At 38.3% G+C, this 27,164-nt stretch overlaps 2 protein-coding genes across 2 annotated transcripts in view; one reads left to right on the top strand and one right to left on the bottom strand.

The window, feature by feature from the left end:
- The window catches only part of LOC128997751 (flotillin-2), a 309,529-nt gene that overhangs the window by 1,909 nt on the left and 280,456 nt on the right, over positions 1-27,164 (top strand). The gene's annotated exons all lie outside the window — the stretch shown is intronic.
- LOC128997750 (glucose dehydrogenase [FAD, quinone]-like) lies at positions 739-27,000 on the bottom strand. Its single transcript, XM_054423407.1, has 5 exons — positions 26,922-27,000; positions 5,936-6,149; positions 5,428-5,569; positions 3,947-4,302; positions 739-3,549 (listed from the first exon to the last, which is right to left on the bottom strand). Exons 2-5 carry the CDS (start codon positions 6,146-6,148, stop codon positions 2,407-2,409), a joined length of 1,854 nt encoding a protein of 617 aa, XP_054279382.1. The 5' UTR covers position 6,149; positions 26,922-27,000; the 3' UTR covers positions 739-2,406.

The raw sequence follows: 27,164 nt of genomic DNA, 5'->3' as shown, positions 1-27,164 counted from the left end.
AATTCTGAATGGCTTAAAAAATACCAGGCTTTCCTCAAATTAAGGTCACAATCAAGCTCCTGTCACAGCCAAACAGCTAGTCCAAATTTAAGATTTAACATTACGTTTCGTACTTCACCCACTACTATTCGAGCCAGTTTCCACTCCAATGGAATGATTACCTTCATATTTTGACTTGTTTTGTCTCTCATGTGTTCTGTGAACAAACTATAAAAGGTATAAAATTACCTGAGTAGGCCTACTGCCTAGCAGTGCTGGTGGCGCTGCCTACAAATTGACAGGCAAAGCTCTCTTAAAGTACTTAACGCTTTTTACCATGCGGTTGGCATTCTGGGTTATAGTAGTATGTTTTCTGTGGTATAACAAGGTCTGCAGCGGATCATCAGTTTCCAATATCTTAAGTCTAGCGATACGTTTGGTCTCAAAGTTTAGTAGGTTTTTGTGTAAGACTATAAGTTTAAAATTTTACTTATTTTATATTTTCAAATTTGTGTACCTAATTCTTTTAACCGACATCATCAATCGAGCAATTGGATAAATAAATATCCAAAAGTTATATAGGCTAAATAAGGTACCTAGGGAATGATTTTCTCATGAGTAAAAAAATATCCTAAGTATGGCTTCATATTTGTACCATAGGCCTATGTTGTTTATACATCAAGAGAATAAGCTGACAACTGCTGATAAGAAAGGAATGAGGAAAACTACTTGTAATAATGCCAAACCATTTCAGTCTAGTGTCTTGTTCTCAATCTCTATCAACAATATATATTTTTTTTACAGTTCTAAGAGTTAAAAACTTAAAAATGAATTCAGCTAGATATATAACTAACTGTTTGAACCTGTTTCAACCATACATTATGAATACATCTGATAGGGACGGGTAGCAATAGTGATCTAAATAATTTTATTTACTATTGTACAGCTAACATTTACAATCTAATTATAATTTACACTTCTGTATAACCTCCATCTGATAAGTTATCTGAAATTCAGACTACAGTAACCAAAAGGTTTACTTGAAGAGAAAACGAACCTGATGTGTGCATCTGAATGTGTGATAAGTTGAGTGGTAATTTCGTACTTTATAAACAACAACTGCAGCAAATGAGTATTTGTGTTCTGTAAGAGTGTTCATACGCATACAGAATGTACTAAACACAGGCACACACCAAATGGCCTGAAATCTTGTTTAGGACTTAATTATATGTTTTCTTCCCTGCCACATGTTTTGGTTGCTTTTTTGTGCTAACATTTATCAAAATTACATTTAAATAATATGCACTAGTGTATTCTCATAAAAAAGCAGATTAACACTAATACCAAAACCCCACCTAGGCTGACGTTAACCGAAACCCCCGGTCTGTGAGACCCCATTTGAAAAATAATGGACCCCGCTTAGAAACACACAAACCGAAACCCTCGGTCTGTGAGACCTCGCTTTAAAATACACTAACGCTGGACTTCTGAGACGGACATGTTATGAACAGACGACCTGTCAAGGTCACGGCACCCATGCAAAATGAACAAATGATATATCAATAGTTAGGGGAGGAAAAGGGGGAAGGTATTGGGGGAATGGAATCTACCGAGTAAACAGTGTTGCCAACATGTGTTTTTGAAAATTCCCGTGGGCCTGTCAGACCGGGGTTTCGGTATTAGTGTTAATACCTACTATGGAAACTGTTCTATGCTTTTGAGTTAACAATTTAAAGTATAATCAGCTGATTTTATAGTTACGGTAGCTAAAACATTGATACCATTGTTGAGCATTTAACTTTTTAACTGAATATGTAACAATATTAAATAACTTCTTGATCAGCATCGTCAGTGTTATTAAATTACCTAAAAGTACAAAAAATATGTCAAATAACACTTGTAATAATATATTTATCGTTTTGTGAGTAAACAGTTTAAGTATAAAATATATTATTACAAGTGCAATTTGACATATTTTTTGTACTTTCAGGTAACAATATTTATACAAATGAGTCTAATTTTGGCTTTTTAGGGTGATTATTGATTAATTAGTGATCTTTAATTTTTAATGAAAAGCAGAGTTGTAACAGTAATACTAATTTCAACAATCGTTTCCTCAATAATACAGTTTCAAAGGTTTTCTTGTCAAAAACAAATGCTAACAATAATTTACATATTAAAAACACTAAAAGTTTACTGAAATGTGAGTAATAAATATTAGCCTAGATCTAAAACAATATTTGACTAAGTTATTTTCTAAATAGGATATTCATACGTCATATGACTAAAAAGATTGACTTAAAGCTAATAATATTAATAATAACACAGCCTCTTGACTACTAAATCAAGGATCCTAACTTATGTGGCAATTTAGTTTAACATATCACTTGCTCAGAGTATTCAGAAGAGTTTGTCTCGTATCACATGTCATTTTGGGGTGGAGAATCCCCAGTCTTGTTTGATGAGGTCGGCTCCTTTCTCACCTATCATGATGGTCGGGGAGTTGGTGTGAGCTGCGGGAATCTTGGGCATCACGGAGGCATCAATTACTCTCAGACCTCGGATACCCTGAACTCTGAGTCTGGGGTCCACCACAGCTGTAGGGTCCCCAATAGGCCCCATCTTGCATGTACACGACTGGTGGTATATAGTGAAGGAAAAGTGTCTAGCGTGGCACTTCCAGTAGTCATCCGAGTCAAACTTGAACTGTCTGCATCCGGGGATGACTGACTTGAGTAGACGTGCGTTGTACTTCTTGAACGCTCTTGTCTTGGCTAGTTCCTGTGACTTCCTCACTCCTGCGACCAATACGTCGAGGTCAGCAGGATCGGTGAAGTAGCCCATGTCTATGACTGGACTGTGGAATGGATTCTTTGAACGCAGCTTGACAGACCCTTTACTACCGGGACGAAGCACCATCGGGAAGATCATGAAGCCGTCCATTTTCTCCGTGCTTCTGTACATAGAGTTGTATATAGTGTCTGATATGCCAAAGTTTTTCTTGAGTGTCGGCTCTGCAGAGAGTGTCCCGGCAATGAAGAGTAGTTCTAGGTCTGGATAACCGTCAGGATTGCCGGGGTCTTGCAGGTCGTAGAAGCCGATGGCCTCAGTACCTCCTGGGATGGAAGGCCAGCCTTTGTGGTAGTTGATAAAGTTGTTGACAGTTCTAGGATTTTCAAGAACTCTGTCCACCTTTATACTCACAGAGTCATTTACCAAGAAGGTTAGCCCACCCAAAGCTACGTGGTCTTGCAAGTTTTCTCCCACAGGTAGATCCTGTATCACAGGGATGTCAAAGGTCTGCAGATGTTTCCTAGGTCCTACTCCAGACAACATCAGGAGTTGTGGAGAATTGATTGCACCAGCACTGAGAACAACTTCCTTACGAGCTCGAACAAAGTATTTGCGGCCGTTCTTGACAAATTCGACTCCGTAGGCTTGTTTTGTCGTGGGATCTATGAGTACTTTGGTCACTTGAGTATTCTTTGTTACAAAAAGGTTTTTACGGTTGTTGATGGGATGTAAAAATGCTCGTGATGTGCTCCATCGTGTTCCATTTTTCATACTAGCCTGAAACAGATAACAAAATGTTATATCATACAATATATTTGTGGACAAAATCTACTACAAATTTTGTTTAGAGTGTTTAATACTGTATAACCTTAACATGTTTTCAAACAAGCTTCTACTAACTATCAAGAACACCATTTTTACACACCCTTGTTCATGCATTGTTTGTTTTTCAAACTAAATTTCTCAAAAGCTGGATTCTGTATTGTAGTATTACTGTATTCTTTAAAAAAATGTTAGGCTTTACCATTATATACCGACCCATAATTGGCTGTTAAAAATAGAGTGAATTTCATGAAGGCTCATCGTGAGTTTTAAAAAAATTAGAGAGAAATTGTTTGATGGCCAAAAAAAGACAACTGTCAAAGTAAGCGTTTTACCCGATTTTATTCAATACCTGATGATAAGCAAAGCCAGACTGCACAGCTCCGTTGTAGTCTACGTATCGCTGTCCAGTCTCTAGACCAGCTTGTACGAAGGCTTGGCCGAGGGGAGAACGGAAGGGAGGATTGCTGACAGTGAGAGGACCTCCGCGGTGATGATAAACTGTGTCTTCCATCATATCTGGGATGACGATGTCCTCTGACTTTTTGAAGTACGGAAGGACTTGGTTGTAGCTCCACCCTTTGTTGCCGATGGCCGCCCAGTAGTCGTAGTCTCGACGGTTGCCTCTGGTGAAGATCATGTAGTTTAGTACACTGCTGCCTCCCATCACCTTGCCTCGAGGGATTTTACACCGATGTTTGTCCATCGCTAAAACATACAACTTTGATAACATCTAAATATTTAGTGAGATAATCTTTGGCAGCTGGTGAAAAATCAAAAGATTTATATGTTTTTGCTTTACTTCACAAACAACACTAAACCAAACCAACTTTAATAATAAATATAGTTAACCCTCATCAATCTTAAAAAAATCAGGAGTTGTGATATAAAAAAATTATAGTGTGTGTAGCCTACATAATAGTGTGTATAAAACTAAAAACTAAGTTAAATTAATTATAAGTGTTTACATTGTTACTGGTAGCAAACATAGAATATTACAGTATATAAACGGTGGATGTTACATTAAACAAAATATGGTATCATGATACAAAAAAAGGGTTTTTAATAAGCTTTATCCCAATAGAGGTGATTATTTTTTTAACTTGTCTGCGTGCATCCAAGAGACATTTAGATTAGTGAATGCTTGGATTGTGAAGATTTAAATTTAAGAGGAGGCTTAAATTTACATAGTTAGTTTAAAAATATTACTTATCCAAAATTTCAAACTGTATTACTTGTTTGTATTTACAATTCATAATTACTTTTGACTTTAAATAATTTTTCACGCAATTTTGTTTTTCTATGAAGTCATAAAATGATTACCGGTACAAATATAAGTTAATCCTATCTTCATGTTTACCTGTTCGATTTGACTGGAGTAGTCCTCACCAAATATGTTTTAGTAATTAACTAGGGCTGGGCATTAGGAAATGAAGGGTGTGCCCCAAAACACTTTCACTTAATTTATGGAGCTAACAATTCTCTTAATGTGCTCAGTTTTTGAAACAATTAACACTTTGAAAGTATTTGTTTCTTGCAAGTACTCCAGGAAAAATATTTATTGGGTCTACAATGTATAAAATATATATAAAGTTACATAGCTCCTCTTGCATAATGTTTCCCTTTACATTTAATAGTTGTTATTTTTGTAAAAAAATATCAAAAATAAAAATAAAACTGGAAAAATATTGGAACAGACAAAGTGATGTTACCAGGCAATTAATTAAAATCAGATTTAAATTGATTGTAGTGTTAAAAGGTAAGTTACATTTTACTTCAACAAATTGAGATCAGTTTTCTATAGTGACAGGCAGTTGAGATGAAATGACTTACCGAGGCAGTATGAGTTGGAGGAAATAGTGGTATACTTCCAGTTGGCATCAGAAAATTGTAAAAGGTTAGCAACGATGGGAATATCCATCAAGTAGTTCTCCTCCATTCCAGCCTCTATAAGAAGAACTTTCCAGTCGGGGTTCTGGGGAAAAATATAGAAATTCACATAAAGTAAATTAACTTACAAGTAAATTATATTAACTAGCCGTACACACTGAAGGATTTTACCACGACAGTAATATTACTTTGAGCGGCTGACTACATCAGCTATGAGTTAATATGAGAATTAATTTTAAGAAATATAACTCTTCAAAGTTCATTAAGTTTTGTAGAGAATACCTTCAATGATTCAAGATTTGAGATTAACGGATGTCAGTTATGTGGTGTTTACTACTCTACATAACACTGATCACAACCACTAATAATCGTGCTCTCCTACACACCACACTTGGCTCAGGCAATTTTTTATCTCTGTTAAAGGCATACTAGCCATATTATTTTCTGTTACCTCAGTCAGTCTGTTGGCGACAACACACCCAGCTGATCCTGCGCCTACTATGATGAAGTCGTACTCCTTGAGGAAGGTATTGTAGTCTCGAGGCTCCTTGTTGCTATGTTGGATCCCCTCACCCAGGAACTTGAGTAGTCCTGCTAAACTCTGACAGTTCACCTCCAGAACTACCCAGGAGCAGAAATACACTACACTCCAGACCACCCTCATCCTGAGACAAACAGTACATAACACTAGAAGCTAACTGACATAACCAAATCTATCACAGGCGTAGTCTGTAGCTGTGCATTTCTTATGAAATCGTATGGTGGGATATCACAAATGGTGCATACACTTTTTAACTGTAAATTTTACAGTGTTGGGGGCTGTGCAGTATTGTTTGGAGTTCAAAGGACTGTAACATACTAAATTTCAATCAAAGTCGTTAGAGGAGATTTTGTGAAAATCAGATTTCCCGTTATTTTATCGGGTTTTTGTGGTGTGACAACAGGACAAAATTTGACTCAGTCGAGCTTGGGTCTGCAGGGGCAGCTATGCCGATAGTTTCGGGGGTACGACAATAGGACTGAGGGAAATTTCCCTCGCCGCATCAGTTTCTTCCCGTTTCCCCGTGACCAGCTCCATTCTCCCTACTCACACACACAGTCAAGAGAACTGATCACCTAATGGAGTTGTTCACAGTAGTGCTGCATCGTGTTTTCGAAAAGATCAAACTTAACTACGCGGCATAATGTTTCAGATCAAGACCAAAATGTCCACCATTGAAAATTAACATTAAAAAAGTTTTAGGTTTAACATTTAAAGCAAACAGCGGTGGAATAGTAGCCACATACCAAATTCAAAATCTGATCACACTTGCAGTCTGTAGCTCTGTAGATATCCACACATCACTTCAAAAGCCACCTTTTTTTATTCAAGGGGGCGAAAATCGGATATTTACATTCCAAAAGTCAAACTAAAAAATTAGACTAGTTACATTTTATTGTATAGCCTACTTGTTTATTAATCAGTTTTATTTCAAGCTTCCATTAGTCCATTTTTGCTTGCTAGAACCATAGTTGAAGTGGAAGGGACTAGGTTCATAAGGTTCAAGATGTTTTGTGTGAGAGTATCTATTGAAAAGTAAATATGGGGTTGTTCAACAAACATTTTGACTTCTGTACATGTTCAACATGTTAGACAAGGCCTATTGTAAACAACTTATGGCCGAAATAAATCTTGAAACTACATCAATTACAATTATGGTGTCTATTAGAGGCGGTATTTTAAAGCCACCTGAATTAGCTAAAACGTCCAATTCCATTATGAAGCAAAAAAAGTGTTAAAGGAATTATATTTATTAGTTTAAACTTGTTCCAAACAATTTTCTTTTACTTCTTAAACAATCCTTGTCATCAAACACTTTTCGTGACTATCATTTTGTTCTTCTATGCCGTGGTTTTGGCTTCTATGGAGTGAGGGGAGGATACATACTACAATTTAAAGTGCTATAGAATGTGTTGCCTTGTATTAATTCTTCCGTATTAGCTAAACAATGCATTGTAAATACAGATTTTTATATTTAGAAAACTTCTTTTGTAGTATGTTATCACGAAATGAACACAAAGGTTGTGTGTATGTTCCTACAAGTTAGCGATACAACACGGCACCCACAGCTGTGCGAACTGTGTGCAGGCTGGAGCTCTTGCTTTGTTAACAATCATGCTAATTGTATCACTAAGTATTTAGTATGGTTTGCGGTCTCTTCCTATAGTCAGTAACCCGTATTTTAGACGTAACTGTTTTAAAATTAATTTGGCGTCTGGATATAGATGGATTATTCAAATCTTTATCTTTGGGTTGCTACATAAAGCCGGTTTCAATACAAATGTTGCGAAACAATCAAAGCTCAACATTAGACTAAAACAGTTGTACATTGTGAACGAAATTTTAAAAATAGCTTATTCCCTATTTGGGAAACTCGCTAAAATGATATTATTTTATTTATAGGGATTTCATGTAAACAAACCCGAAAAGAGAATTTTTATAACTAAATTTTGAGCCATAATTAAGAATGATTTGACGATTTTCGTATGGATAAGGAATTACCACGAACCTTTTCGATTTCCGTGTTTTGGTTTTGATTTAATCTCCCACAAGACATAGGATATGCGTGACATATGATTTGTTCTCCAGATATGTTTCCTATTTGACCAACGCAATTCATTAAAAATATATCTTTATCCAATTTGTAATCTCTATTTAATGGTATTGAAAATATATTTTTAGAATTTCAACGGTTTCACACGCAGTTTTAATTATGTATCACAGTCACAGATTGGGGGATAATTCTCTATTAGCAGCCGTACGCTGGTATCTGCTTACTAAATAAATTCTAGATCGTGCTAAGGGATTTTGGATACTTTGAACGATGAGCGAACACGCAGAGCATATCTTTAGTCAGTTCACAAAATTTAGGCGGTTTAAGAGGAAGGTTTCTGGGCCCCCACCACTTTTTTTAGCGTAATGTATAGGGTATCACCTACATCAGCTGATCATCTGTCGACTGCTGTTTCCAAGTTAGGGTGAAGGGGAAGGAAGGCATCGTTTGTTTGAACGGAGTAAAAAAACATGATTGAAATATTATATATATTACCAAATTTTTACCGATGGGAATTTGGCAATGATTATTTCTAGTGAATTAGAACTTTTCAGGAGGTTTCCCGTTTTTAAAAATGTCGTCCAAACAGTCCGATGAAGTATATTTAAACCCAATTATTTATACTAATTTTTTTAACACGAGGAGTTAAGGATGAAGTGTATCCACAGAGATGTTATTCCATCAGTTAGTTTTATAATAGATACAGGCCCCATGGGTTTGAAGTTGGAAGTAAATAACAATTTCCCATGCATGCATGTTGATAAACCAGTTTAAACATACATTCTTTAGCGGCTCTTCGCTGTCAATAGAGCTGCTTGTGTCGTTGCTCTGTCAAACCACCAGAAGCTAGAGATAACAACTGGAAATTAGTTTTGGGGAATTTGTTTTGAAACAAAAAGTAGGGATATTACCCATATTATTTCATTTTGTAGTAATTTCAAATATTTTTCCCAAGGTCGCGTATTGGTGGCCTTGTATATTTCCTTTTTTCTAACTCCATTAGTCTGTCGTGGTGTAAGAATGTTCCAACTCGCAACCTTCATTTCCTCCCTTTAATGGACGATGGTTGTTAATATAGACGAAATATATTGAAACATGAATATCATGTTTTTAGAGTTGTGAAGAACACTACAATTATCACTTATGAGTGTTCTATGTTTACTCAGTGAATGGTTGAAACAAATGTTTTCCCGATCTAACCCCCCCCCCCCCCGATCAAATGTTATAACCGAATCTAAATGGAAAACTTGTATCTAGTATGATTTTTATCGATACAAAATTATATGTTTATCCCCTCAATTAATTTTACAATCAATATAAAATCTTTTCGGATTTTGGTAAACAACCCTAATATCTTAATGTGGATGTAACAACTATGACTGTTGGCTCAGGGAACCCCTGTTGCTTGACCCCGACCGCTTCAGTTTAGCTGAATCATGTTGGCATTATGAGACTGAAGACACGTCGACTACTAAATGGTAAATGATTCCTCCAAGTTGCGCCAGACTTGGGTTTGTCCTTGGTTCAAAAAGACCCTTAAATGCGTCGATGCGAACATGTTGGCACTTTCGCTCTGTTGCAACTGTTGATGCAGCCACGGCGGTGTGTTGTTATAGGGTGTGGAATAACGGACGTTATAAAATAAAGTTCGGCGAAGGTTTGGCCGATAATTGTTTAAGGGAGGTTTAATAAGGACTTAGAATAACGGATGCTGAAAAGAAGGGGTTGGCACACGCTCAAAAGGAGGGTTTGGTGAAGGTATTGGTGACAGTTGTTTATGGAGGTTTAGTGGGGGTTTAGAATAACGGACGATAAAAAGGAGGGTTTGGTGAAGGTTTGGATGACTGGTGTTTAAAAACGGAGGTTTTATGAGGGGTTTATAATAGAGTAATGGATGCTCAAAAGAAGGTTTTTTGGTGAAGAGGTGACTAATCCATTTGGTAATGTGTTTGTTGGTAAACGATTTGGCGAAGTTCTAGTAAAATGTGTGTTTAATGATGTTTTGGGAAGCCATACAAATAGGGAGACTCGAATGATTATAGAGACATTGGCGTACACTGTGTGTTTGGCTAAGGTTTTGAAGTTAGGTGTACAGAAAGCGTTTGGTGAAATTGTGGCAGAGGGTGTGTCGAATTGTTTTATTAATCTGTATGTGTACCAAATGAATTTTAATGGAAATAGCTGTCTAAGGAGGTTGTGATTATGATCTTTGACTACACATTGGATCTAAACCTGTCTAGTTTTACGCATGTGGTACAGTTCGGCCTAAGTTTCTGTGCGCACGGCCGAATCCGGTCGTGTCTAGGCGAGGGGGTTGGCGGGGGTGGGGGGGGGGGGGGTGGGGTTGGCGGGGGTACTTTTGTGACTCACCCCTACCCCCCAGCACTGCTAATAAACCGGAACCCGTATGTTTTGTTTTTGTTCCATTGTTCGGCTAGTAGCGACCCGTCCGTGCGCACTGAAGTTTTGGCCAAACTAAACTGTCGGTTTGAAATATTCTCCGCGATACGTATTAAATCCCGCCTTTTTTGTTCATTTGTATGCTTTTATCCAATCTAAATATTTATTTCATAAGAAAGCCAACTTTCGTCTCTATTTAGTTTTTTTTGTATTTAGTTAAACTCATCTCAGTCTCTGCACGAAAAAGTCTGTGGAAAAAAACTGTAATATTTATTGATTTAATTTGAATTTGAGACATGAAAATAGGTTGTGGTTTTTATCTCGCTTCCCACCGACATCTTAACTATCGGACACCAGAACAGCAACAGATCTCGGCTCGTTAGCTGGATGATAGCTACATTTGGACTTCTGCTGTCTCGTCCCAGTCAACAGTCGCCTTCTCGCTTCTCATATCACCTTGCGTCGATTTAGTGTCCTACTCGAAGTAAATATAAATGAATGGAGTGAGTTTCTTACACGAAAGGTCTTCAATGACCTACGACTTGACCAAGCTCATGAGTTTTAGGGATTTCAGAGTCAAAAGTGTGTTATATTACTGGTATTTTATCTACTGACCTATCTGAACTGTCCTCCTAAAAAATATTGGTTTAGGCGAACGTGTAGTTTTATGTTATGAGCTAGAGAAAAATTCTCAATTAAAAATGTAGTTTTGTGAACAATCAATCATGATATCTAAGTCCTACTCTATACCACTGTATTGCTCCACAGTCCTTTAATTTCTAAGACCTATCAATCACTAATCGCTCACATTGTTGCGAACACATGGTCCTATGTATTTATTGTTGTATTCCTTATCCGAGTTACGCCGTATAGGTCAAACACGTATTATCACATCTTGTCATCGTATTTTATGTGTACTTTATAACGTAAAAATGTCTTTTGCTCGAATACATGAATAATTTGTACACCAAATAGAATTATTTATTCATGTACCCAAATAAATAAATTATTGACTATAATGTTGTCTATGTATATTCAAAATAGTAGTCAACTATTGATTTAATTTGCTTGCTGTAATAACCGCTTATTTTTATTTATTGCTGAACCATGGTATTAAAGAGATGTTTATTTTTATTCTGTGGCTCAAATAAGTTAGCTAAACTTTTCCCGGTGTGTTAAGGCCTACTAGAATTTACATCACACCATACAACTGTAATACCGACTAAGATTCAATGAGTGTTATATCAGCGTAGGTACAATCTTTTAGAGTTACACCGTTATACATTATAGGTTAAATCTGGGTCTGGGACTGTGGCGTTGTCCTGTAATCCACATCCAGCTACTTGGAAGTCACGAATTGTGGATATTTATAGGCATGCACTGTGGATGCGATACTCCCTGGTGTGGATTAACGTCCGCACGGGTTTAGTACTACGTCTATCCGCAGTACTATTCTTATAATTAGACCAATTCGTATAAATCAATGGCAAAAATGTGGTTTGGATTCCACTATATACTGCAGGTCCCTTAGTTGCCATTAGCTGTATGGGCTATTAATTAACAGTTGTGTCTAAGTAATATGACGGCCTTAGTCACTAACAAGACTACAAGATCGCGCCACCCATCCTACACTTATCTCCGTTCATACTTGGCTTAAAATACCTACTTTGTATGGTCGCCATTTCATTGAAAAGTATAAAGTACGAGCATCTCTCCGTTCTGTAGGCTGAACTAGGCTCAAATATGATTGTTTCATCAAGACTGAGGACGACAGAGGGCCACTCCTACATCGAGGAGGCCGCAGACTATGGTCCTCACCTACTTTCAACTTATCTCTTATCCGTCCGTCCTGTTGAGTAATGATACACACGGATAAGCCACAACTCCGCTATCACGTCTGCACGTGCACGAGTCGTTTTTACAATATTTAAACCAACGAGCAATAAGATTCAAAATTGTTGAAAAATCCATTTATAAAAAATTATAGGTCCACCTAGGAAACCAAACTATTTGTATTCGTAATCGAGGGTTTGTTATTGTTTATGTAATTATCATAACGTTTATCTTGTTTTATGATTGACGTTTTCGTTGTTTCATAATTCCGATTGTTTTGTGTTGAATAGGTTTGCGTAATAAGAATAATAATAGTATTCCTTCGGATCTAAACGTGGGATACTTTATGGACTGGCAATTCATGGGTAAAAAGTGAATCTAGAAATTAAAATTACAATCAGATGATTGGTATGGTAAATGTAACATCTGAAAGAGCCGGAAGAGCTTACGGGTGAAGAAAGATTATGGTTTGACTCAACTTTGCGAGAAATTGTTTCAACCACGTGAGAAGAAGGGGAAAGTGGCGTGCGATCTGTGCCATTCTGTTCCGGAGATCAGCCAGAGGCAGGAGCAAATCGTCAACAAGCCATCAACAACTGGATCCGCGTACCAGTCCCTAAGTTCCTAGAATTGTTACATAATGATGTTGAGTCGATACATGCTTAGTGAGTAAACCTACTTCACAGTGGTTGGTTGGCGGTTCTACTGTAATTATGATCATTGGGTATTCATCAACTTAGCTTTAACATATATTCTTGTGTGGTACCATTATGTACTTTCTTGATGGGGGGCAAGGTGGTCTAATATTAGAGCGCGAGACATCAGCCCTTGAGGTCCCGGGTTCAGTTACCTCCCGCTATCTCCGCGTCCCGCCACCTCCGTGTACCGCTACCTCCGAATTTCAGAGTGACCCCTATAATCCTCGGTTACTTCCTGCGTTAAGACTTTCCGTCCAAACCTAACCTAACTTAACTTAACTTAACCTAACCTAACCCACGGGTTAAATTTTCATTAAATCTTCCATCCACGGGGCTTCGTAGCCGTGGATGCAATGACAGCTAACAACGCAGGCAGTGACGGGATTATAAAGGTCACTCAAGAATTCGGAGATGGCGGAACGCGGAGATAGTGGAAGCACACGCCGGGTTCTAATGCCGCCAAATCACCAATGGATTTTATCTTAGTGATAATGCCGCAACCTCTAGGTCTAGCCTGAACATGTGAAATACAATCCCGGGTCCGAGCATAGCGTACTAGGGAAAAAATACTTTCTTGATCCTAGGACTATGTAGGCAATGTGTGTAGTGGATTTCAATCTTCTTGTACTAGGTGATATCAGAATTCCCAGTTCCTGAAATATCGGTCGGCAAGTACCTCTACATTGGCCCTCGGTTATATTTCCTTTTGTTTAAAAAATGAATTCTTTGGGATTCGTTTGTGTTACCTTAGTGAAATATGTCTTTGAATTGATCTCTGACTTGTTTTAACGCTTACAGTAATTATTATTAGGTACAACATTAACAGAATATCAATTTTGAGGGAGTCAATTTTGATCAACCTCTCTTTCTAATCAGTTTTTGGTTCTCTTCGGTCTGTATTCTGGGTTGCTAAGTCCAAGACACATTCCTTTAATTTTACTTGTTGTAGTAAATTGGAAAACTGGTGGTAGAGTTTACCTAAATAACTACAACATTTTACACGATTATGACTATTCATGAATAGTTTCACATTTAGGATTATTCATAGCAGATAATATTGAATAGTGCCATATAGCCTTTGTACTTGATTTGAGTTGTATGTTAAGTTTTAGCAAGCTCCCTACTGCATGGTAGTTGTAATATTAATTATGGTATTTTTAATATAACCAATGCAATATGTTTAATACAATATTGACAGATCGCCTTTAAAACATTACTATCATTGTCAGTAAGATGACTTGACGATGATATAATAGGCCTACTTAACGATAACATCTGATAACATCGTTAAGCTCGCGAGAGAACTATCAGCCTTCAAAATAACGTTGGTCCATCAAAGATAAGATTAGGATGAAGATGATAAGGATACCTAAGCTTCCCAATGTAGTTTTTATATCCTTAGATATTACCGCGATTCCGGCTTTAAAAATACTTGTTTTCAGAATCAGAACCCCTATTTAAAGATTTACGTTATACAGAACGTCCCGTAAGTAAACGGCAAAACTTGAGGAAATGGTTCTATGGGTCAAAATAAAGAGACAATCATGAATAAAACTTTTTCCAAAATCGCTTTGTTAACCAGATATCCGCCATTTTGTATTGTTTACATAAGCATTTCTATATTTGGAACGTTCCAACTGATCTTGATGAAACTTGGTACCGGTATGTATAGAAGAGACAACTAGGTCAAACTAAAAATTTCAAATTGGCGGGTGCAATTTTTAATTTTAAATTACCACATGAAATCTAATGGTTGATTTTATAAAAAAAAATTAAGATCACTTTAATTTAGCACTAGCTGCTGTACCCGTGCTTCGCAACGGGAAGATGTACTATACCGCCTAATCCAAATTCTTGTTAAATAGGTCGAATTTATAAACAAAGAGCCACAACATTTTTACAGAAAAATTTGACCTACACTGTAATTTTTCTAATGTTTACATTAAAATATATTAATCACACAATTTTCATAACTTATGATTATAGAATCTTTCTTTATTTCTATAATCAATCACATAAATAACCCTACCACATGATTGTGTAAAATATTTTATTTTATTTGTTTGGATCAGCTGTTGGAAATTGTGAAATAAGCATTTAGCAGTTCTGATTGTTTACATTGAAATGTCAACGCAAAGGTAAACAAAGATTGTGAATTTTCTCATGATTCCATGGAGACCAATATTAATTTACTTTTGAAAACATTAACTCAAAACTTTGGACACCCAAGGGGCGTAGCCCGAGAGGAACTCGGGGAAGTTAATAGTCCTATGACATTCCTAGATATGTGGAAAATGTGTGTGCTTAATTTGCGCTGTATCGGTTTAGTATTTTAGTCGTGGCAACCGGACAGATAGACACCATCTCAATTTTATAATAGTATAGATTTAGAATTTCCTACCAAACCACATCAAGTTAAAAAAGATAGCATATAAATTAGCTGAAATATCACAAAACGGTAATTATTTAGATGAGGGTGACCAAGCGTTTTATAGTAAGCTATATATCATTAGAAACTAGATTTTTACCTGAAAATAATGGTGCAAAAATTTTTCTGCTGCCACAAAAACTGAATTTACTACGATTTTTTGAAGTTTATTTTAATGTTTTATATTAGGAACATTGAATCTGCACTACCTACAATGTTTAAACTGTATAATCGAAGTTAATAGCACAATTAACATTTTTATTGATTGATTATATGCCATTTTAATGTAAATATTACCCTCACAACCCACACTTAGAAAGGTGATTATGTTAATTTAAGTAGGCTATAACTTATGTATTATTTGATTAAAATTAATTAACATTAATAAACACCTCTAGTTCTGATTTAATCTGGATCTGGGGACTGGATTATGAACATTGAAGAAGGAATTCATTTAGTTCTTCTCTTCACTTAACCGAATGGCTTAGCTTAGGTTTTGACCATGTAACCGTTATGTCCCATAAGTATTTAGTGTAGTGGCAGTTTTAATAAAATGAATAAACAACAAATTGACACTATTCTAACCTAACCTAACCTAACCAAACTTCTCGTACAGTTTAAGATTCTATTAGTTGAAAAAGACATGTGAGGTTGGTAGGTTGGATGTTATGTGGACTCGTGACTGTATTAAGTCCTTTGAAGGTAGGTTAGATTAGGGAAGTTAAAGTTTAGGTTATAATGAAATTATTATTTATTCTGTTAGTAGTACTTTTAACAAAGTGCATAAACAGTCTGGAGATAATATAAATCAACAACTCGATTCATTATAACCTAAACTTTACCTTCCTAATCTAACCTAACTTCAAAACACTTAATACAGTCACGAGTCCGCATAACACCCAACCTACCCACCTCACATGTCTAAATAAGAACTGAAGTAGTTCATAATCAACGCTCAGTTAAATTTATAAATGCCTCTACCTCCTTGTCCTCTTTGTCAATTCACAGTAAAGTTATGAGGATATTTTCTGTTATGGCGACAGAGACCAGCCGACAAGATGCATTACAGTAATAAACTTTAAAAAATCGTAGTAAATTCAGTTTTTGTGGCAGCAGAAAAATTTTTGCACCATTATTTTCAGGTGAAAATCTAGTTTCCAATGATATATAACTTACTATAGAACACTTGGTCACCCCCATCTAAACAATTTCCCACAAAACGACAGAATAAGGCTAAGCCAGTCAGGATGCGCCTAATTTCAAAACTAAAATCGTCATATTTCGGCTATATGTTATTTGATCTTTTTGAACTTGATGTAGTTTGATAGTAAGTTTCAAATGCTAAATAAAAGTGTTATAGACAATTTGTTTTCATACAGTCAGCTATTTTTAAGGTAGCCAATGGTTACCAATATTATACATCATTCCACGTATAGTTTTCGTAGGTGCAATGGATTGTCGGGCTGGGCCAATGTCATCGGTTGGCTTTGGTTCAAAGTTAAAGCCTTCACCTACGCTCCTTCCGTAACATTGGTTGACGCATTGTTCAATGTTCAGTCAAGTGTATCTGTATAGCGAGGCTCGTACAACATTGTGTCCGTGGTTGTGCCTAATGTAGATGGAGCGACAGGGTAGTACAGTACAGTATGTCATACTGAAGCTACGTGCGACGTGATCTAAAAATACAGTTGTTGACAAGTAGATACAATAGACGACGTTTGGACACAACAGATTACACATTTCCCGTCTGGCTTATTTTTACGGGGTCAATAAAGGACATCGCCCACCAGGAAAAAGGCACATCCGTTTCTGACTTAAGAGAGGAAATTATTGAGGCATTTTCTCCAGGAATTCAATAAAGGACATCGCCCACCAGCAAAAAAATATCAGTTTTTGATCTAATAGAGGAAATTATTGAGGCATTTTCTCCAGGATTTCAATCAAATGATAAAACCACATTTTACACAATCTTGTGAGTTCGCCTCAATAAAGAAGGATTTCCATCATCATCATATTAAACTGAAAATGACATTTAGTTGGAATTTCGGACAAAGGCTTGATCAGTTTTGTTCTTAGTTCATAGTCTGCTCGGTGCTTTTGCTCTGTATGAATCTTTTCTTATGAGAAATGCCAATGGCCATGCCGGGAAAAGAGGGGAGTTGTTACCAACCTTGTCGTTGTGTATTTGCTAGTCAAAAAAGTTAATTTTAGGTCACAATCGTAATTTTGATGAACAAACTTGGAAAAATGGTTATAAAAAACTCTTCCCCTTGCACAGTGCTGCTCTCACCTTATACAACGATTGTAAAAAATTAAAATGTTCCGATTTCTCAAATCGGTCGTCAATTGTATGAAGCAGTGTTTTTCTACCAGCTTCTTACAATGCACCTTTGACCCCATATGTAAGTTCCAACTGCTCTTCATTTACATGAGTCTCGGGCTGGGCGGTTCACCTTGGAACTCCTTATACGTGACACGCGCAAGCCTCGACAATGCCATTATTTTATAAGCCTTTGTTTATATTATGCGGATATGAATTTTGCAGGTCCATCCATCCTCAAGTTTTTCAATGATTTCCACCATTCTTGATCAGTTTTGTCACTTTCTCTCTCTAGGGGTACGACTGTTTTACTCTACAGAGCGGCGTTTTTGTCCTCAGGTAGAGGGTTCAAATTCTACCAATCACCAATACTGTTTTGCTATCTGGCACGATAAGTCGTACGATAATTAAAGTTAATATTTACAGCCGTTTTTATGGATACAAAACCCACGCTACGTTTAGTTACTTTCTTGGCCCAACCTTGATAATTTAATACGTATATTTATTGCTATATCTTATTTCCTCATATGTGAGTAGGTAGGATTAACATGCCTATTGCGCATTATTTATTTTTTATGGCATGAGCGTCTTATCCTTACTTTTTTCATTTCATTTCATTTTTACTATATCCATGTCTGTGAGCAGGTCTCCTTTCAGGTTCTGAACTTTTGATGCACGTGATATAAAGTGTAAGGGCTAAAAATTACAGATTTTTTTATTTGGGATCTGGATTCATAGAAAAGATTCGTTGGTAAAAAAGGACAATCGAAGTAGAAATATTAAGGGACTACCTCAAAAGATAAATAGTTGGCGGGATAACATACAACAAGGTCATGAATGTAAATGTAAATGATATGCAGATATAAACCTTGAGGGCCATTGTTTCTGGAATTGTAAACTAAATTCGCCAACAATGTTCAAAAGGATCTCTTGTTATTGTTAATTTTCTTTTTTTATATTTTTTAACTATTTAATGGATTGTCATGAAAATTCAACATAACACGTTTCTTAACGAACAAATTACATACAGTATCAGGAAACCAGAATCCAATTGAAATTAACACAATACCCACGCTTGTAGGACTTTTAAGTAGTTTGATAAATCTTTATCATTCAAATTCGAAGTCAGCAAGTGTGACATATTTAATAATACGTTTAGAAGACAGTTAATCTATTTATTTGTAGTGTATTAGGTTTTAAGATTAATTTAGTAGTCAGCAAAAGAGGATATTTAAGTATAAATTAAACTGGGATATGATCCATGTGGTATATAATTTTAAAATATTGCATTTTTTTGTTTATTTTTTGCTTAGAGAAGCCATGATTATTTATATCTAACAAACGATTAAGTTGTTTAACTAACAAAAACTGTTTCCTGCTAGAATTACTAGGTGACGATCCATGACAAAAATGCAGATTATTTAAGTTGACGAGTGAATGGTCCAAAGGTCAAACTTTAGACAATCCGGTGTCGTGATGAATCTGAAGCAAGTGTTGACGGATGTCTTGATCAGTGTCAGCAGTAGCATCATGTCTTGACATCCCACGTGCAAAAACAGACAATTAATTGTCTTCAACAAGAGCCATTAACACTATCCTAATTCTCCTTTGTAATTGTGAAACTCTGTTCTACTCGCTATAAGATGGTGACTGCAACACAACTTCCCACTTTCTTCGATATTCATCGGCAACCACAATCCGTTCTTCAGCAGAAGGCATCGACTTTACAATAGCTAGATAATGCACGAACTAATGCTGTACATACTTCCGGAACAATATTTTATATACTTTGCCTGGATATTTTACAAATACATTAGAGAATGATAAGAATCCTCATTCGCGAAAAATCTCAAGGCCAACTAATCTATTACACTAATTGCTTCACGACAAAACGTGTTCTTTTTGTAGTTTCAGGACCTATAATTTTTTCCAGAAATTATAAATCAGACTTTGGTAGCCAAACAGCTACCAAGTCCGTTCTGAAGTGCTCTCCAGTATATTCACATAGTCTTCTTAATAACTGTCTCTGCCACCACCGATGACACCGTTGATAGCTGGTGATGTAATATCAGCAGAAACAACAGTACAAGCAAGTACATCCATATTCACTCGAAAAGCTAAACATTCTGAGTTTAGAGCGAACACCTTACTTTGTCCGTCGAACAGCTTAAATGACGTTCGCCAAGTGTGGACGCAGCCTATAAATACTGTTCAATTTGTTTGTAGGTTATGTGTTTGAGCTTTTAGAATCTTATTTAAATCTGATTCTATCACTAATTTATTGAAACGGTATTTAAAACGCAAAAATCAAAAGGAAATAGATCAGTCCATAGTAATTCGTGTGTTAGTCCGTTTCTAACTCCTTAAATTCGTTATAAATTGTTGAATCAATATTAACATATGCGGCTTAGTGGACCAGCTCAATCCCAAATAACACAACACCACACATGGGTGTGAGACAAATCGTAATGCTATGTCCAAGACTCGTCTGGCTAGTGATCGCTTTATAGCCAATTGTCAAAGAACTTGTCAAATAACTTAAACGGTTTGTTGCTGTCTATGCTACTGTGGTGTATTTAGTGCGCTCTCTATTTTAGACTTTCGAAGAACCAGTTGGAGTTCGTTTGCAACTTGATAGAGAAGGATCATGAAGTTTTTTTTAACTTAATGCAACCGCATTCCACACCCAATGACAAGACACCACACACTAGCTTGGGCAGGAGAGTACCTACACAACAGTACACAACAAACGCTGGCCACCATCTATCCCGTCTGCTCCCGGGCCACAATATTTATCTATAATGACAACATTTCCATATTGTTTACTATTCATAGCAGTCTCTTTGGTTGATTTAGCACCCAGTTGGATCTTTGACACATACACACATGCTATTACATACACAGTAATCTTTCATTTGACTGGTGTGAATACGGTATGGCGCACGGGTCTATCAGCTACCCGGGTCGGCCTTTATATCACCTCGGCGCGTGACCAACTAGCACCTCCAATACAATTACTATGTTTTTGTCTTTCTCATAATACATCAATGTATATTTAATATACTCGGAACTGTGCGTCTTACGGGGATTGAGGCGTGACTAATCGTAAAGTTGCAGTGGGCGAAGAGCCATGAGCTTCCTGGGGGTGTTCGAAGGCTTTGCCCCTTTGGTTGGTTGGACGTCGGTGACGTGCTGTTGTACAGGTGCACCCGGGTCGACCTATAACTGAGGGCTTTGCCCCTTTGGTTGGTTGGACGTCGGTGACGTGCTGTTGTACAGGTACACCCGGGTCGACCTATAACTGAGGGCTTTGCCCCTTTGGTTGGTTGGACGATGGTGACGTGCTGTTGTACAGGTGCACCCGGGTCGACCTATAACTGAGGGCTTTGCCCCTTTGGTTGGTTGGACGTCGGTGACGTGCTGTTGTACAGGTACACCCGGGTCGACCTATGACTGAGGGCTTTGCCCCTTTGGTTGGTTGGACGATGGTGACGTGCTGTTGTACAGGTGCACCCGGGTCGACCTATGACTGAGGGCTTTGACCCTTTGGTTGGTTGGACGTCGGTGACGTGCTGTTGTACAGGTGCACCCGGGTCGACCTATGACTGAGGGCTTTGCCCCTTTGGTTGGTTGGACGATGGTGACGTGCTGTTGTACAGGTGCACCCGGGTCGACCTATGACTGAGGGCTTTGCCCCTTTGGTTGGTTGGACGATGGTGACGTGCTGTTGTACAGGTACACCCGGGTCGACCTATAACTGAGGGCTTTGCCCCTTTGGTTGGTTGGACGATGGTGACGTGCTGTTGTACAGGTGCACCCGGGTCGACCTATGACTGAGGGCTTTGCCCCTTTGGTTGGTTGGACGATGGTGACGTGCTGTTGTACAGGTGCACCCGGGTCGACCTATAACTGAGGGCTTTGCCCCTTTGGTTGGTTGGACGTCGGTGACGTGCTGTTGTACAGGTGCACCCGGGTCGACCTATAACTGAGGGCTTTGCCCCTTTGGTTGGTTGGACGATGGTGACGTGCTGTTGTACAGGTGCACCCGGGTCGACCTATAACTGAGGGCTTTGCCCCTTTGGTTGGTTGGACGTCGGTGACGTGCTGTTGTACAGGTACACCCGGGTCGACCTATAACTGAGGGCTTTGCCCCTTTGGTTGGTTGGACGATGGTGACGTGCTGTTGTACAGGTACACCCGGGTCGACCTATAACTGAGGGCTTTGCCCCTTTGGTTGGTTGGACGTCGGTGACGTGCTGTTGTACAGGTACACCCGGGTCGACCTATAACTGAGGGCTTTGCCCCTTTGGTTGGTTGGACGTCGGTGACGTGCTGTTGTACAGGTACACCCGGGTCGACCTATAACTGAGGGCTTTGCCCCTTTGGTTGGTTGGACGATGGTGACGTGCTGTTGTACAGGTACACCCGGGTCGACCTATAACTGAGGGCTTTGCCCCTTTGGTTGGTTGGACGATGGTGACGTGCTGTTGTACAGGTGCACCCGGGTCGACCTATAACTGAGGGCTTTGCCCCTTTGGTTGGTTGGACGATGGTGACGTGCTGTTGTACAGGTACACCCGGGTCGACCTATAACTGAGGGCTTTGCCCCTTTGGTTGGTTGGACGATGGTGACGTGCTGTTGTACAGGTGCACCCGGGTCGACCTATAACTGAGGGCTTTGCCCCTTTGGTTGGTTGGACGATGGTGACGTGCTGTTGTACAGGTACACCCGGGTCGACCTATAACTGAGGGCTTTGCCCCTTTGGTTGGTTGGACGATGGTGAAGTGCTGTTGTACAGGTGCACCCGGGTCGACCTATAACTGAGGGCTTTGCCCCTTTGGTTGGTTGGACGATGGTGACGTGCTGTTGTACAGGTGCACCCGGGTCGACCTATAACTGAGGGCTTTGCCCCTTTGGTTGGTTGGACGATGGTGACGTGCTGTTGTACAGGTACACCCGGGTCGACCTATAACTGAGGGCTTTGCCCCTTTGGTTGGTTGGACGATGGTGACGTGCTGTTGTACAGGTGCACCCGGGTCGACCTATAACTGAGGGCTTTGCCCCTTTGGTTGGTTGGACGATGGTGACGTGCTGTTGTACAGGTACACCCGGGTCGACCTATAACTGAGGGCTTTGCCCCTTTGGTTGGTTGGACGTCGGTGACGTGCTGTTGTACAGGTACACCCGGGTCGACCTATAACTGAGGGCTTTGCCCCTTTGGTTGGTTGGACGTCGGTGACGTGCTGTTGTACAGGTACACCCGGGTCGACCTATAACTGAGGGCTTTGCCCCTTTGGTTGGTTGGACGATGGTGACGTGCTGTTGTACAGGTACACCCGGGTCGACCTATAACTGAGGGCTTTGCCCCTTTGGTTGGTTGGACGATGGTGACGTGCTGTTGTACAGGTACACCCGGGTCGACCTATAACTGAGGGCTTTGCCCGAGTGGCGAGTGCGAAGTGCGACAAAGGCAGCTGATTACCGTGAAGGCCTCGCTGTATCTGGAACACTTACCAACACTCTCACCATAACCGTCGGTAGATTCGGCTGCGACTGGGACAAGATCACTATTGTACTGCTAAACGATCGAGGTCTTTGGTTAACCGAGTGTTTAGAAGATTATCATCTGAATCGGATAAAAATCGGTTGTCTTTGAACAAAAATCTACTAGTAGATTTCGCAAGCAGTTATTGTTTTGAAAAGTAGGTGTTCCCTTGGTTGATATTTCACTGCTGTTGTGAAAATTCACGACATAATGTATTTTTTGAATCGAATAACATTGGTGCCTAATAGATATGACCTCACATTGTATGATGCTCAGATTTTATACGAAATCAGATGGATTTCACTTAGGATTACTTCACTAAATACAGTACACACAAACCAGAACTGAATAGCTTGAAATTATTGTCTATCAACAGCTTTGACCTGCTGATAATAAAATTCAACTACTATACGAGCTGCTAGCTTTTTGAGACTTTCAAATAGCAAATTAAGATCATACCCAACCGAGCGAAAACAATTGAAATAATAATTTCATTTTATTTTAATTTTAATCTTAAATACAGAGGTATCGAAGCAGCCAGTAACATCTTTGTTGACGTGGTTATTTCAATGTAAACGATACTGTGGTCGTTGTAATACACAAATACAGTACCGAGAATTCATTATCTTCATAAATATAATTGCAGACTTGGTGACCATTTAAGCGTTCCTTGGCTTGGTCAACAAATTAGAACATTAAGGGTATTAATGACGCTGTTTTTGACATTTAAAATGCAAGGTGTAGTTATAATAGGCTACATAATGACATATAATTTGCCCCCGTGGATACAGAAACCAAACATGTTAATGTGTGTTTCTCGACAACTATGTCAAGATTAAACCTCAGGGATATCCCTGCAGCATTTACAGATTAGGGATGGAGTGGAAAAACTCTCAGGGAAGACGGACGTCAAGTTCCCATTAGTTTTCATATTTTAACTCTTAACATATTCAACGTTTTGCTTATAAAAGATGATATGATTAGCTCTCAAACCTTTCTTTAGAAATATTGCTTAGTTAAGATGTTATATGACAGCTGTTAATGTTCAATATTAACTACATTATTACAATAAACAAGACACACGGATCTGGATGTACCAAAGCGTCGGGTACGATACGAGCGGCGAGCGGTGAACGGCAAGCGGCAGTGGTGGCTACGATACAAGGGGCACATTTTATAGCTCATCAAATTTCCCCAATTGTAGGAGTCAGTTTAGTCGAAAATGGCAAACAGTGCTTACCTGCAGCAAGACTTATTGCGACTATTCTTGCTATCTAAAAATTGTTCGCCTTTAAAGAAAAACTTTGGTTTTAGAAACAACTTATCCTTTACTTCGTCCCATACTTTTCGGGTGACATGAGTGTTTTAAAAATTCCGTGCTGGTCATTCCACAAACATTCCCTAGACTGCACCTCACGTATCGACCCGTATCGGATGTTTGCTGCTGTTTCTCTGTCATTTTAGGCCGAACTGAAGCATGACTCACCTGAGCGGCGAGCGGCGTTTTCGCGAAAATCGGTTTTGACTTGGAACCATGAGCGGTGCCGCTTATACCGTCGCTCGCCGCTCAGACGTATCGTGGCCACCCTCAACAAAACGCAACTATGAGAATGAGACCCGATGTCAGAGCGGCGCCGCCCATGCCGCTCGCCGCTCGTATCGTACCCGGGGCCAGTGACACTTGAGTAGTTTAGTATAGGAGTTTGTTGGATAACATCCATCTGCCCAGTATCCAGGGTCAAGTTTCACTGTTGCTGCGCCCACAACTACATTACCATTGCGCCAGTTTTCCTCATATTGCTAACCATCCAATCATGCTCTTATTAGTATGTGCATAACCAAGTTAGGGAATCGTTAAATTAATTACTTTCCTATTACATTGTATATTGTGTAGACGAAATTATTTGTTGTTCATATTTTATTGAATAACTGAAATATTACGAGGGGACCCGTGCGCATATTGTGCGGTTTAATAGAGTTCAGAACTTAGTGCAAACCGAATAATGCAACACCCTTTTACCTCTTAAAGATTGTGTTTGTTTTATGTAAAAAACTACTACCTAATAAAAGAAATTATATTTGTTGGTTTTATAAATATACCAGAACGAGTTATCAACTTATCTCAATCAGGTTACGATAATCATCCAAATTTGTTTAGGTCATTTAAAATCCATTTTCATAAACTGTTTCGTCTATTGCCTAAAATCTGATAGTGGTTAAGCATTCAGCTTAAGGATTAACCGTTACGAAATTACAGTTAATATTATAACCCCATTATAGAGATATTAGGCATCACCTGATCTTTGGAACTCTAGAAAAAAATCAAACGCCGGTGGGGCGAAGCCCTAAATTATATTACCTTTTTAGTTACGACCTCAGCGAGATTATAAGCTTTAAAATAACAATACTAACTAATTATTTACTTTCCGTTAAAATGACGCCCTAATCGTAAAAATCGGTTAAGTAGGACGGCCAAAAAAGGGTTAACAAGAAAACTATTATTGTATTGAATACATCACTGAGTGAATATTGGTATGGAACACTTGAACTATTGGAATATAGAGACCTTCAACTGATATGGTAACCAGAATGCTACCAGTTTGTTGTCATGCTAGTTAATCATGCAATTTGTTTAAGATGTACTGCCTAAATAATAGGAAACATTTGTGTTCATTGAATTGGTAAATGTGAAATTCAGGGACTAAATATAAATATAATTCTTGTGTGAAAATGTGGGGTGAATCAAATAATAACACCGTAATATTGATTAAGGGAACGTTAAAAGAGGTTTAATACAATAGGTTCTTGCTGGTTCTGTATTCTCATTGTATTTCTTGTGAGCGTTAAAAAAACTATTCACTATTGAATATATCATAAAATTGTGGAGAAAGTCAGTAAACGAACAAAACATATTGGTAGCACGTACATTTTCAATATTTTACGGACTACCATCATTTTGTACAAACACTCGTATTACCATTGCCATTTTCAAATTTAAGAGTCATCGTGTCTTTTTTCAGTTTGCCTCACCAGTGTTGTCCCCATACAATTACGAAGATTTAGATTTAGATAAATAAGTGTTATAATTGATAATTCTGAACAAAATTGAACTTTTACAATTTACAAGGACAACTTCTAATTCATCATATTTTTATGTTTAAGCTAACAGAGCTATTAAAGACTGTAAACAATAAATAGCACAAAAATAAACATCATTTATATTCTTGGACTTCCGAAAAATGTTGTAAATTAATTGGGATTTTTTCAGTAGAGGGCTGAAACTATAAAGTTTCCCTTCACGATTAGTTTTGTGATTATTTTTGTTCAGTAAATAGAAACAATCGTGTGAGTAAAGCTACAAACTAACCTAACCTAACCTAGACTGTGGTTATTCCACTGTTGAAATTGTTGCGGCCCTCGTCTGAAAAAGGCCAATTAATTTAGTATTTAACTTATTACTAATGAAATAAATACTGCGCATACACGAGACAAATTAAATCACTAAAATCGTCAACATCTAATTTAAAATGTGATTTTCAAGATGACATAAAGTTGCTCTTCGTGTAAAATATCAAATGTTTATGTTGTTTATTGTTTACAAATGCTAGTTTAAGTTACCTGTTGTTAGGTGAGCAGCTGATGATGGTCAGGTTGCCACTGCACTCACACCCCGGCACCTAACTGATACAGTGATAACCTTCACCCCCCACCCCTCTCACTACGACTGCGCGAACCTCTAGTGCATTGCGCACGCGGCCTTGGACCATTGACTCGCCACGACTTACTCTACGTGATCAAGTTTAGGGCAGTAAAATAATTAATTTGGACCATACGTTTTATACAGGGTATATCGGAACTCAA

Source organism: Macrosteles quadrilineatus, unplaced genomic scaffold, assembly GCF_028750875.1.
Source record: "Macrosteles quadrilineatus isolate MER2022 unplaced genomic scaffold, UCM_ALF_1.0 Scaffold_7__1_contigs__length_78375512, whole genome shotgun sequence".
NCBI lineage: Eukaryota > Metazoa > Arthropoda > Insecta > Hemiptera > Cicadellidae > Macrosteles > Macrosteles quadrilineatus.
This window is presented reverse-complemented; position numbering and strand designations above follow the sequence as displayed.

Bases quoted from the DNA above. Each gene is read 5' to 3' on its own strand.
- LOC128997750 (XM_054423407.1), bottom strand. From the start codon at position 6,148: ATGAGGGTGGTCTGGAGTGTAGTGTATTTCTGCTCCTGGGTAGTTCTG. The intron at 5,570-5,935 runs GTAACAGAAAAT...ATTTTTCCCCAG, and splicing joins TCGCCAACAGACTGACTGAG to AACCCCGACTGGAAAGTTCT. The intron at 3,550-3,946 runs GTATTGAATAAA...TATCTGTTTCAG, and splicing joins CTGGCTTTGCTTATCATCAG to GCTAGTATGAAAAATGGAAC.